General features: G+C 37.0%; 2 protein-coding genes across 2 annotated transcripts; one reads left to right on the top strand and one right to left on the bottom strand.

The window, feature by feature from the left end:
* Positions 1-621: 621 nt before the first annotated feature.
* Positions 622-2,695, bottom strand: LOC124640377 (AP-2 complex subunit sigma). Its single transcript, XM_047178122.1, has 4 exons — positions 2,564-2,695; positions 2,333-2,482; positions 2,073-2,246; positions 622-1,752 (listed from the first exon to the last, which is right to left on the bottom strand). The coding sequence occupies exons 1-4, from the start codon at positions 2,564-2,566 to the stop codon at positions 1,651-1,653; spliced, it is 429 nt and encodes a 142-aa protein (XP_047034078.1). The 5' UTR covers positions 2,567-2,695; the 3' UTR covers positions 622-1,650.
* A 451-nt stretch (positions 2,696-3,146) lies between these two features.
* Positions 3,147-5,457, top strand: LOC124640084 (hippocampus abundant transcript 1 protein). The gene has a single exon (XM_047177708.1). The coding sequence runs from the start codon at positions 3,291-3,293 to the stop codon at positions 4,728-4,730; it is 1,440 nt and encodes a 479-aa protein (XP_047033664.1). The 5' UTR covers positions 3,147-3,290; the 3' UTR covers positions 4,731-5,457.
* The last annotated feature ends 8,830 nt before the right edge of the window (positions 5,458-14,287 follow it).

Here is a 14,287-nt window from a genome sequence, read left to right as displayed (position 1 = left end):
CTCTAGACTTGTGACGCCCCCTAAATCGCGAGGCCTAGCATTGCTAGCGTACGGTTCCACTGGCTACCTAATAAGTATAAAAATAAACTTTTATGCTACGTTTAGTTAGTGCCTAGCAACTAATTATTATTAAACTGTGATAATAATATAATTGATCTGCTTGACTTCTGCTTGACGTTGGCAGATAAATTTTTGCCTATTGGTAAGTGCATGGGGGTATTATTATTTTTCTGCTCAATGTATCACTGTTGTACACATGTACAATTTCGAATGCTGAATAAGACAATATTGATTAAATAACACTTAAATATATTTTTTTTTATCTAGTCCTACACAAACTGAAAAGTTTTTATTTCATTTATTGTTGACTATAGTATAGTTTTTTTCCTAATAATATCTATGAAGATTTTAAATTGTTAGAATCCAATATTAATTTCAACATTCCTTGTTCTTGTATAATAACTGTAATTAGGTAAATGTAATATTATAATCGTCCAGTTTTATATGTTTCGTTTTTGTAAAATTTATATGTTTTAGAAATAAATCATGTTTTATTGAATATCCTTGTTTTAAACACGTACAAGATACATGCCTCTTATATCATTATTAAATAAAGAGTTCTTTAAATAAGCAATACTTTATTTACTCTAATATACACCAATAAACAGAGCTTATAATTACACTTTATATACATTATGATCTCATGAAAATACTCGAATATATTTCATCTATTTAGTTTTAAACCATTTTCGTAATCAATACGAGTGTTCAACTACCGATTTTGACAAATTGTATATCCTCGAAATACAAACGTTACTCTAGAGCGCTTTTACACTAGCACATTTTCCGCTTGGTTTTGACGTAGAAAGCTGTCGCTCGCATACGCGTGACTCTGCCTGTAAGAACTGAGTAGCCGCGCAAAATATCTGCTATAATATATAGTGTAAAAGTTATTTGAAGATACCACCTATTTAAACTATTTTGCATCTTTCAACAGTCAACAGCTAGTAGAAAAATGAAATAAATATAAATTCTAAACATGCAAACTCTATGCTTGAAGTGATGAATATTATTCATAATTTCTCTAAGATGGAATGAATGAGTATTCTTTATACAAATCTTAGATAATAACAATGTTTTAACAGTAATTATATAAATAGCTTATCAATACTGCCCTAGATATTAATGGGATAATAAGTTATTAATTATTACCAATGCTGCAGTATCAATAAATGTGTTACATACAACTTACTCTATGGATATAGTAGACAAAGCCTGGGTGAATTCTATATTGTTCACTCAAAGACCTAATTAACAATATGCATACACTATGTAACACTAGCTGTATCTCGCGGTTTTGTCCCAGGACATTTGTATTTTCCAAAAAAATTAATAAATTTTTAAACCAATTCTTTGCTTTCAGAACATTTTCAATAAAAACAAACAATCAAATCTTTCTTCTCTATAAAATGAATAATTTGCTAATACAATTCATTCTCATTCTTAATAATTTAACTTCATATTATTGAGGCTTTTAGCAACATTTATGGGTATTGCTACTATAGTTAAATATAGAATATACTGTTATTTATAACAAATTCAGTTTCCCCGTGCTTCACCCAGCTTCTTCACTATGTGGTGGTGAATACATTATTCTAAGGAGTTGAGCATGAGTAGCTGCTTCAGGACTTTAGTCTGCGAGGTCTCTCGGATCTCGCCCGCTAAGAACATCTCGTCTACCACTGTGTACACCTAGAATATAAAACATGAGTATTTCAATGGTTATAATGTAGCATAAAACATAAAATTTGAGTCAATAGAGAGTTACACAGATCATCTGTTTTTTTATGATTTTAATCAAGTCAATAGAAGTGCATTTTGTACTTATGTACTAGATGTATGAGTTTTAATCCGTGCAAATGTATGTAAAAGATCAGTTACAATTTGAATCAATGAATAATCCAATTGGGAGGATGTTATAAATTCCAATGACAGCTTGGTGCTAAAATCAAAGCTGAAATATTTTAGTTTCTTTTGTCTTTAGTTTAAATTGCCGAAAAAAGCTTGTTTACCTTATAGAAATTGAACACCAGGTCCAGTTCACATACATTGTGGAAGTATTCATTGAGGACCTCCACAAAATTGTGTATAGCTTCCAAATAGCACAAGTTATTATCGTTCACGTCAACACATATGCAGAAGTACAGTCCTGCGTACCGCCTGTATACGATCTTGAAGTTCCTGAACTGTAAAACGATTGAGTTTGAGTAAAATACACAGGATGAATCGATGTACATTTTTACTTAGATTCTTGAGGTTTTAAATGACTTACCTCAACGAAGTTCGTGTGTTTGGCATCTCTGACGGTCACTACGGCGTGCACCTCTTCGATGAGCTTCTGTTTCTCGTCATCATCAAAGTTCATGTACCATTTTGCCAGTCTAGTTTTACCCGCACGGTTTTGGATCAGTATGAAGCGAATCTGCAAATATTAAGAGTTAAATAAGAAGTGCTCTTTATAGTAATGAGTTGAGAAGCTTGCAGATTAAAGAAAAATTTGTACCATTTTGTAATTATGAAATAAATTGAAAGAATTTGTAAAATGTAGCCCGTCGACGCCTCCTATTCCTTTCAATTTTGACAACTCCAACAAAAAGCTATTGTCAGTCGGAATTGTCTATGACCCTGAATCGATCGAGCGTTCCAGGTCGAAAAAAAACGTTTGCTTAGCATTCCATTACTGAGTATCAATCTCTGTAATATTTTTCTTCGCTACGCTTATGTTCTTTTTAAACTTAAGGTGCCATAAAAAAGGAAAAAATAAAATTACTGATTGAGAGATTGCATACAATTTTATTTTTGAGTTCAGTTCAGTCGAGTTCGGTACAGAGCGCAGTGTAGTCTCTGGTTTAAACATGTTGCCATTTTACTTAAAATTATAATTTTGGTATATTTTAATAACTTAGGTAAAGTCTTATTTAATTATACAAGGCCTATATAACATATAAATATAAACATAATACAATATAATTCTAATGTTAATTATCTTTTTAATCTTAAAAAATACAAAAATTATCTTAATTTCTAGCAAATATTTTTGGAGTTTTGTTACGTTTTGATGTTTTACTATGGCAATACAAATATCGAATTGTTTTTCAATTTTCCAGTGGATTTTTGACGTTGCTACTACTTGCTCGTTTTTATCAAGTTTTCCTCCATGTAGTGCTTAGGTTTCCATAATGTTTCTAATATAAGTAGTTCTGTAGGAAAATATACAATATAAATCTTAAATGACGCCCACGAAGACCACAAAAACCGAAGTAGAAATGGTGATACGGAATAGAAAAACTGTTATGAAAGACGGGATTATGACAATGTCTGGCATCGGCGAGCCCTCCGTGTTCCACGCTCTGGTGGTGATATTCCTGGAGTTCTTCGCGTGGGGACTGCTCACGATGCCGATCATCTCGGTTTTAAACGTTACATTCCCGGATCACACGTTCTTGATGAACGGTTTGATAATGGGCATCAAGGGCATCCTGTCGTTCCTGTCTGCGCCCCTGATCGGCGCGCTGTCCGACGTGTGGGGCCGCAAGTTCTTCCTGCTAGTGACAGTGTTCTTCACGTGCGCGCCCATCCCGCTGATGACCATCAACACGTGGTGGTTCTTTGCGATGATCAGCATCAGCGGAGTGTTCGCCGTCACCTTCTCCATTGTGTTCGCGTACGTGGCGGATGTGACGACCGAGGCGGAGCGCTCGCGCGCCTACGGGCTTGTGTCGGCCACCTTCGCCGCTAGCATGGTCATCTCGCCAGCTCTGGGCGCCTACCTGATGGACTTGTACGGCGAGGCGCTTGTAGTCGCCGCCGCCACGGCTGTCGCTATCCTGGATGTATTCTTCATAATGGTTGCAGTGCCTGAAAGCCTCCCAGAAAAAGTAAGACCCAGCGGTTGGGGCCCGGCTATAAGCTGGGAGCAAGCTGATCCCTTCGCTGCACTGAGGAAAGTTGGTGCGGAACGTACAGTGCTGATGTTGTGTGTGGCAGTGTTCCTCTCGTACTTGCCGGAAGCCGGACAGTATTCGTGCATATTTGTGTACTTGAAGTTAGTGATGGGCTTCGGTGTAGTCCAAGTGGCGATATTTATTGCAATCGTAGGAGTGCTCAGTATTGGTGTACAAGTTGTTCTCGGATTCTTAATGAGATCACTGGGAGCTAAGCACACTATCATGGTGGGACTGTTGTTTGAGATGCTGCAGCTCATGTGGTACGGCTTCGGTAGCCGAACGTGGATGATGTGGGCTGCCGGAGTGCTGGCTGCCCTGGGCTCGGTCACATATCCAGCGATCAGTGCATATGTGTCAGTGAACAGCCGGGCAGACCGGCAGGGCGTAGTGCAGGGCATGGTGACGGGCGTGCGCGGGCTGTGCAACGGCCTGGGCCCCGCCATGTTCGGCGTCATCTTCTACCTGTTCCACGTGGACCTGAACGAGGAGCACGCCGTGGCGGGCAAGCCGGCCGAGGAGAAGTACGTGCGCATGGTGCCGGGCCCGCCCTTCGTGCTGGGCGCGCTGCTGGTGATCTGCGCGCTGCTGGTGGCGGCGTTCCTGCCGGAGGACGGCGCGGCGGGGCGGCGCGCGCCCCCCGACCTGCGCTTCGAGCTGGAGCGCGGGCGGCGCGTGGCGGGCCCGCTGTCGCCGCTGATGGCGCCCGAGTCGGCCGCGCTCTAGCTAGCGGCGAGGGCCGGCCGCGCGGCCAGCGTCTGACTCTCAGTGCTGTGCGCTGCGACAGCGACCCGTGCATTTACGAGGTACCAAAGCTAACTCGAGTGAGTGACCGTGATTCCTATCGTTACGCCGACGACACCGATACATTCCCGCGTCGATACAGCTTAATCATCGTGTTTTTTAAGCTTTGTATTATATTTTTATATGGTTTGGAGTCGCCGCTGGGGTGTGTACATATTTGTCTGAATAAAATCAATGAACTCGTTGTTATAAACTATGTTTTCATGTTTCGAGCGGAGCATCACACAGTTGCGTTAACGCTACATTTCGTATTACCCTATGAGTCAGTATTCAGTCATAATAATTGCTGCGGATTGAATTGTTCTCATAACTTGCTGTAAACAATAATATTCCATTAAGATAAGGTCAATGTTTAAGTAAATAATGAGCAACCTATTGAAACTGTACAGATAAGATGAAATCTGCACAGATGTCTCCTGTCCATATAGAAGAAATATTTTGTATTATAATGAGAAAAGTAAAATTTATATAAATAGACAAACTCCAAATGAGTTTAGGTAAAACCTGTAAATTGGAAATGTTTCAAATGATAAGTAGGTATTGTAAGCGTCCTCTAGATGCCTTTGCCTAGATGTTGAACTCCATTCGTGACACCTAAGCTAAAGGGTTTTTTGAAGATCTCATTGTGAATAAATGCTATGAAACTGAAGCTTACTACATTTTTATACGGCAATCCTACCTACCGCACGTCATTCACGTATATCTCGAAGTATGCAGTAAAAGATGGCACCCGCCAGTCACCAGTAGTTATGAATTCGACAACAAACTACTTTCAGTCGTTCTCCGTGAACATAAAACGGTTGATATAAGTCGTAAATTTTCCCGTTACTGTTGTATATTTATCCCCATTTGATAGTCGATGTATTTCAGAGTATCATGACATTCTGAATGCACAGTTTTGATTTTGCGATTGAAATGATTTCGATCCTATTCTGAAAGGAAATGAATTGGCGAAAATATAAATCAAATCTCAAATGCGATGCTATAGAGAAAGTTAGATTTTCTAAGAATTAAATTCTTCCTAGGTGTTACAATTAATTTATTAAATAATTCGATAATAGATGTACATGTGAAAAACTTATCATAATAAGAATAATTTTCGAGGCAAACAGTTGTTCATATAATTCCATAGACCACAGACAATAGACCATCAACCCGTAACCACGCATTACAATTAACCCGTTACTGGTACCTTTTGCACTTGAAAAACGTCAGAAGCGTGTCATTTTATTGTTTTTGAACGAATCTGTTTCATTGTTTCGTCAATACGCTTTCTAGACGAAGGTTTCTGTCGTTCAGGAAGCTTATTATCTTGAAGCATTGTTAATGAACGGTTCCACTAATTCGTGCGATGACCTTGCTTTTAATAGAGCGAGCGTTAGGCATTATTTAGGTGCGTAAACAACCACAAATATTGGAAGTCGAAATAGGCCTATTTTACCTTTTGTTAAGACTCCGTTTTGCTCCAAATGTACAGTTAATTCAATCAGATGTTAGGCACTTTTTAACTGAACACTGGCCCTTTCGATTAGTACGGTCTCTCATTATAGTTTTTAAATATTCAGCTATCTCAGCAGAGATGTGACTGCTAAAATTCACCATAAACTACCTTTGACTATGGTCTCATAGCATTGCCGTTTAGTTTCTTGTATTTTAGCTAAAAAACTGTTCTTGAACATAAATAGGGTAACTAATATAAAGCGGATGAAGTAACAGATATTGTAAACATTGAAATAATATCACACTGACGTCACCTTCCAATTTATATTTGACGACTCAGTATTAATAATATTCTCATATTATTTTCCGTTAAAATATTACTAATAAATTAATATCATGTTATTATTAATACCTACGTTTGATTAATTAACTGTTTATTAAGCCTAGGTTTTCCCTATACATAGATCATAAGCACTAATTGTCCTCTTGTCTACCTATTGCGGATATCATTGTCGCTTTGTCATACATAATGTAGTATTTCTGCAGTCACTCTTGCAAAACTATGTAGACACTAGTTTCCGCCTGCGGTTTCACCCATGTCCCGTGGTATACACTCCACCTACTATAAAAAGTAGCCTGATTGGATAAATGAGCTATTTAACACTAAAAGACTTTTCAAAACGGCTCAGTAGTTGCAGATATTAGTGCAATCAAATAAATCAATAAGATAAAAAGAAAATCGGCGAAGAGTTCTTAGACATTTTCCCAGTAGCTACAAGAATGGAAATAACAGTAGTAAAACAAAGTCGTATTTCAATTGTCAGTCGTGTCAAGCATTTGATAGGTACCGTAAAAGTTATGGCTTGTGAGCCCGTTTGAAGATCTTCGATACGCAGGCAATATGAGGTCACGCTAGGTTTACTACCAGTGCCTCCTCGCTGGAAGCAGAAAACCCTGATAACACCAGACTAGAGCAAAATAAAGATAAAAAGTCCGCCTAAAATCTTTTTGGTCCTTGCTTTATGGTCCAGACAGAATTGGGCCCATTTTTAGCTAGACAGTTCTGAAATGAGTCCAAAAATAACACAACCGAACTACTTCAACACACATTCCATAATATTATGATGCGTGACGCTTCTTTGAATAATATCCTTGTCATATTTTGTCTTTTAGTACTGAAATGACCTTCTAAAGCTAAACACGTTACTGGCATCAGATTTTTGAATAATCTAGAAAATTCCGGTTCAATAAGAGAGAATCTATTTTTAGTAAAAGGTTAAGATCTTAGAAAGCTGCTTAAGAAATAACTCTCAATGTTATTTCTTCAAAATTAATTTTATCCGAAGTAATTTCCGAGATTGGGGGTTTCGAAGTTTTTCCTATTAACTGAATGAGTATTCGGTGTAGGTGGGATGACAAAGGAAATAATGTTGTTTTAATCCCAGGTGAATTTACCTAGTGATAAGGCGTTGTTTGTGTGATTTTCCGTGACGTCGCGCCTCGGTGCAGTGTCATTGCCATCCGATGCACCCTCAATGCTCCGCTTAGATGCTCTTAGCAACATACCTACCACTCACATACACAAAGTTGTTTAAAACTCATAAATTTGTCTAAACATGAATTTTCAACTGTTTACTATGAAGTTGATTAGATCTTACCAATCTTAAGTTTATGTTGTCGGTGTAAATGGGCGTTAGAAGATGAAGATCTAATCAGCCAGTTACTGATTTGTCGAATTAAAGCTTAATTAACTAAATGCTTACATAAGTAGTATTTACCTTACAATGGCCGCCAATCTCAATATAATTGCACTAAAGTTACTGATGCATATCTTACTCAGCTCACGAACCTTCGCTTCAGCGAATTGAAATAAAAATGTTGGCGTTTTTAACTTAGCTCGGTTAAATTCACAAAAGCTTCAAGATTACTTGAAGTTTTGTGACCTAAATAAGCGTAATCTAACTACGCTGTCTCAAGATCCTGTCATCCCTTTGGTCTCAACAAAACTCGAGTTATTCCAGATTTCTTACCAGTTTTTTGACTCTCTAAATTTCTTTGCTGTATTGTGTACTGAAGTGCCGCTATACAAACTTTGTTATGTTACCTTTTTACACAAAACCTCTTTGCTCTGATTCAATATGGCGTCTTGACGTAAGAAATGGCGGGTAACATTCACTGGGGCTGAAATCGTTGATTTTAAGTAGAATGAAGTTTTCATTATATAGTGGTTTCCAGTCGTTAGTCAGGCATAACGCATCTTGGCAATGTTATTTCGCCACTGGCCTGCCAAGCAGCCTCCCACACAGCACTTGAACGCCACGCTTGCAATTATATTACGTAATTACACAACATGGCGACCTTGATTCATTCTTTGTTGATTTTTGCACTTATTTGGGTGTTAAACGCCGTTTAATATAATTTTGGAGTAACAGATTATTGTTGAATATAGATTTTTTTGTTTCAAGAAAATTACTCACGGCTATGATTTTATAATAAAGATTCGCCCACGATTTTGCTATAGGTTCTTATTATTAATCAAAGAAAAGCATTATATAATTAAAATATTTTAGGTCATACTTGATCAATATTCATGGAATTTAAGACCCAGGTTTCAGATAGCATCTCTATTTACAATAACAATTTAAACGTTACATTTTCAGTCAGACATTCTTAGAATTCAGCGCGAAGTTTCCATATCGTATCACGATTAGCCTTGTTTAAATATTTTACTAAGTATTAATTTATGTATTTCGAATACTCGTAAGGAAATACGGTTTTTACAAGTAGTCACTTAATAACACTTTTTTATCATATCTTTTGTCTGTAAACATGTCATTTCCCGCAGAAAAAGGTAAATAAGAACTCATAATTTAGCCCCAAAAACAATTCAAATAAAGAACGTGCGTCTGCGCAGAATACGTTAAAATTAATCATAATGCTCGGTTTCCTGTATCGATCGAGCTAAACGTGACCGCTCGCAGACAGCGGCGCGGGCGCATTCTATTGTTTTATCTGCCTAAGCAGGTTCGTTGCACATCGCATGAATCACTGGCAATGTTTGAGGACCTGGCTTTCAGGCTTCTTTAATTGGCTACATTCACATGCCTATTTCTTTAAAGCTGTTGTAATTTCAGCAACGAGCTGAGTAACATTCAGAATTAGTGATTGATTCGGGTTAAGTCGCTCGATCTGCGGTTAGTTTTGGGATGGGTGTGCATTTTCTTGATTTAACCAGTCCTATACCAGAGAGCAACACCAGTGTTGCTATTTTGACCGTGATCTTTCTTTGATAATTATAAATTTGTTCTGTTTAAGGTCATATTGCCATTAAAGATGGCATCAGCTTATTCCAAACATGAATAAATTGTGCTTACTCCATAAAGTTGAGTCTAAATGAAACTAGGTCTGGAAGAAATACAAGCAGAACTGCAATTCCTATAATATCTATCTAGCAATGTAAAGAATGTGTTTAGTTAGCTTAACGGAGTCAAAACAATGAAAATACTTCGTTGCCAAATACAGAGCACTCCATTATAATAACATGGCCGTACGTCCATGAGAGAGAGGAATAAAGTTAGCTCATATTTATTAATTTTATCTTCAACATTTTTACGAAAACAGAACTTTCTAAAGTTTTCAAATATGTAATTTGCTTTTAACTTTGGCAAAATCTGAAGAACTTTACATAAAGGCTAACGGAATTTATTATTAATCGGTATTTAGCTCTGAATTCTTCTCAAAACATTATAAAACCTGTTTTGTAATTTGTATTTATCCATTCATCTATTGCAGTGGTTCTTAATCGGTGGTCCGCGGACCACTGGTGGTCCCTGGAGACATTCCAAGTGGTCCGCGAAGCTTTGCTTCGCGTTGTTAAATTAAGTTTCGGGGTCCGGACCACCCGCCCATCCCATTCATATCCATCTTACTTGTCCAACAGAAAAAAATGTATGTTTGGGCTACATTTTAAGTCATTTTAATTTTCAGTCTTAAAAAAAAAAAATCGGGCTCGCTTCGCTCGCGTGTTCAGAAGCTATATGCCCTTATTCCTGCATTTGTCAACAAACAAAAAGTTAAGTACGTTTGGGCTACATTTTACGTAATGATTATTTGAGTCTGAAAAAAATTCGCATTTGAAAACTACATGAGCTTATGTTTGTCTTTCTTTACATTTGCTTACCTACAAAAGAATAGAGAAGAATTCTGAAGATAGTAAAGAGAATGCAGTCACAACAATCTCATTAAATTAAAATCTGTAACTTTGTTTTTTTGCCCAATAATAAAGAAATGAGTGCTAATTATAAAGTGTGCTTGTATTCTTTATCAAAGAACCCTCGATTTAGGTAAACCAATGAGGTGGTCCGCGGCATGGTAAACTTTTGGTGAAGTGGTCCCTGATGACAAAAAGGTTAAGAACCACTGATCTATTGCATAAATAATATTAATCGCTTTGATTCATATAAATCTAGAACCATGTCTGTCGTAGGTATCTGCAAAAAAGTAACCACATCAATTTGATTCCTAAAGGACATCTTATTCAATTATTTACTTTAAATAAAACAACTCATTTCATTAAACTACCAAACACATGAGAATAGTAAGTTATTGATTATGTTGTCTAGACTAGAACTAATTATAACTTGCTAACGAGTTTAATATTGTCCGAAATGTGTAGGCCATCATAATGAATACAAAGCTTCGAAATTTTGAAACTAATTCTGGGCATATTAGTCTTTGCATAACTCACATTTCTGTGGTAGAATTTGAACGGCTAATGGTAGGAATAAAATAGTAATCGATATTTGGCCGGAATTGGTCACACAGAAGCTGAAATAAAGCCCTATAAATTGGTCGTAGTTTCGAATAGAGCACTTTTTTCTTTCTTTTTAGCTTATTTCACCCGTTATTGTATATAGACTGCTTGCTTTGCCTATCTTCGTGTCCTGATTTCCTGAGCTTCATCTTCTGCCGTTTTGCTGTCGCTTGCAGTCCTTTATGGTAGTATCCTAAGCTTTTTAGCGATAAATCGTAAGTTATGAATGTTATGATATGAACTTAAGAATCGGGCTCCTTTTAAAAACTCGGGACTCTTCTGGTGTTTTGGGTGTCCATGGGCTTCTATCAGGAGACCTATCTAATTCATCTGCTCGTTTGCATTTTTTTATATTTCCTTTATTCTAAACATCAACTATCTACGTAACTCAAGTCACGTTAATTTTATTAAGTACACCTGCTTGCGATATCTAAAAGATAATTTCAAGTCACGTTTTGAATAAAATCATGGTTTGACAGAGCCAGACAAAGGGAAAAAGGCGGGGGTTCAATGCTGATGTCCTATGCTGCGTCAGGTTATCAATAAATTGCGTTTTTATTGGTTCGACAACCCTTTCGCCGTCTGAAGTTTTGCGATCACGACGGATATGATAAGTGGATGACATGACATAGTGTTTTTATGGCCTATCTGGAAACTGGAGACCATCATACCAAAAAGTGACTTGCTATTACTTGCCAATGGTTCAAATAACTCGAATGATATGGTATTTTCATGTTAAGTAAACTGAAACATATTATCATTCATTTATCAAAGGTGTGAGATAGTTAATGAAATACGTTTTATTTTTGCGAGAAGTGGGTAACTCTAAGCTCGGCGCATCAAGCATGTAAAATATCAAAATAACTGGCGTAGCAAAGACATCAATTATAGATTTCCACCACCTGTACAATGTGTGGCACGGCCGATAAGCCGTCGTTATCAGCCAATGACTAATGCCTGCCTAGCAGTTGTTTTGTCGAACAAGCCTCATTTCCAGTCGACTCCATTGATTAGCCTCCGCGGAAGTTACACGGTGTCTGTGACGAAAAACGATACTTTTATCGATAGTCGATATGATCTTGTTCGAAGCAGTTTGGTTATCTTTAAATCAATTTGAAAACTGTTGCAGTACTTTACTGATTGATATTTTTCCGTGTGTAAGTAGCTCTTGCAAAAAATGGTGTTTGGTGGGTATCTACTAATTGATTAACGGGGTAATTGGGGATTTCCTAATTAATATAACACAACTTCAAATATTTATAGCGATCATGAGTGTTACATAGGTGTTCAGATACATAATACGCCACAAAACAGTTTAATCTGGATCTATCAGCATATTTGTGTATAATTTTTATCAGAAAAGATTATATCTCGAATTTGTTGATTTATAGTCCTAGCCACAATAGAGACTACCTACCTACATTTTAGAGATTCGTTACATTATTGTAATTACTGAAACTAAAGTTCATTCAACTGAAAATATCTGAGAACTAGATTATCAAACCCGATAATGATTACGTCACGCGATTTCTAATTAACACAGCTCGAACCTAACTTCCCATTTCGATTTTACGAATTGTTACAATTTTGGATACGTTTTCCGTTACATTAAAATGGCAACCTACAACTGCACTTATTTTATCATCAAGCAATCGAGTCACCTCTCCAATGTACCTATTAGTCATCAGATTTTCATGTTTGCTGTGACAATCAAACGTACGGTAAACGGTACGGTGAAGTCAGTAACTCACTAAAGTACGAGTTAACCCCCACTCGCCTCGGCTGTGACTCAAAGGGAAGACCTGTGTACATAACAACAGCTTTATCTTTACCTTTTAGTCCACGACAGCTTTGGATGTTTTGCTCAATACATAGGTACCCAATAACTTTATTGCATAATGTTTACAAGGCTGGTGGGTAAAATTAAAAGAAACAATTAAGGACCCTTTCGTGCACAGCAAAGTTAGTTTTTAGAGGAGAGGTTATGGGTCTGCTGTGGTCTTTTCACTATTGTCTGAAACCCACCTACATGAATCTTTGCCTACACTAAACATACCTACTGAAGTTAAACTATATAAAGTTCGCGCAAATAATCTTACCACTGTGAAGTCAGCGATTAGACACCCTATTTCATAGTGCATGTTAACCAGCATGAAGTCACTGATTCCGTCTTTTAGTGGCAAAAATTAGAACAATAATTTGAATTCGAGCTTCTATAGTCTGTTTTTTAATCTCGTAGACTAAATTGACACTTGCAAAATGTCAAACTTCCAAATAATTTTGCTAGCTCTGTGGTGCAGTGTTGTACTTACGATACCGGTACGTTGAATCGTAACTTTTTACAATAAGTCATCCTGAAATAATGGGCTTATCCTTGATGATTACGCATGGCTTTGCGTGGTCAGATATCCCTGGCAGTTTGTAGCACGTCGTACAGCCATGTGTACGTACGTGAATTTTAAATATAAAACTTTGAATGAATATTAAATTCGTCTATTATAGATAAAAAGTTACGATTCAACGAACCGGTATGGTAAGTACAACACTGCACCACAGAGCTAGCAAAATTATTAGAAAGTTTGACATTTTGCAAGTGTCAATTTAGTCTACGAGATTAAAAAACAGACTATAGCAGCCAATAATAAATAGCAGTAGGTCTTTAGGCTTTCATTCCTATAACAACCGGAGATTTATAGATTCCTTCTTCGATATAGGGATCTTAGCTGTAAAATATGGCCTACCATCAATCTTTTGAGAAACAAACGTCCTATTTTGAGCCTGATAAAAAAACCTTTTTAAACATAAGTGCTCCAGTTTGACATTTCTCCACCCTTGAACAGTTCAATGGTATGTCAACAGAACACGTTCTGATTACCGGTTGTGTGACGTCAAATCGTTATTTTTACTTGTTCGATTAATTGGGTAAACTGTTTCGGATCTCGTAACATCGAAATTCCGTAACAAAAGTCACGTTTGGTATAATTTTTCAGCACAATAAAGGATCTTCAATCATAATAAATTTGTGAATACAGATATTGCTTACATCGTTACTGAAAGTGTACTTTTTAAATAATACATATACGCCCAACTTTATCCCCATAATGAAAAAAAATATGTAAAAGTAGTCAAAGTGTCGCCTTCGCTTGCAAGAAGCCATTTTAGTTCGAACTTTCCATTAACCTAAGTCCTTTGTTAGTAGTATTGGCGCCAACTTGTCTATATCCTG

The sequence above is a fragment of the Helicoverpa zea genome, chromosome 20 (assembly GCF_022581195.2).
Source record: "Helicoverpa zea isolate HzStark_Cry1AcR chromosome 20, ilHelZeax1.1, whole genome shotgun sequence".
In the NCBI taxonomy this organism is placed as follows: Eukaryota; Metazoa; Arthropoda; class Insecta; order Lepidoptera; family Noctuidae; genus Helicoverpa; species Helicoverpa zea.
Note: the sequence above shows the minus strand (reverse complement) of the source record. Positions and strands in the feature narration are given on the sequence as shown.

What these genes read in the sequence shown, in the direction of transcription:
- LOC124640377 (XM_047178122.1), bottom strand. An exon ending in AACACACGAACTTCGTTGAG is followed by an intron (nt 2,247 to 2,332) that starts GTAAGTCATTTA and finishes ATCGTTTTACAG; the next exon opens with TTCAGGAACTTCAAGATCGT. An exon ending in TGGTGTTCAATTTCTATAAG is followed by an intron (nt 1,753 to 2,072) that starts GTAAACAAGCTT and finishes TTTATATTCTAG; the next exon opens with GTGTACACAGTGGTAGACGA.
- LOC124640084 (XM_047177708.1), top strand. Translation starts at nt 3,291, where the DNA reads ATGACGCCCACGAAGACCACAAAAACCGAAGTAGAAATGGTGATACGG.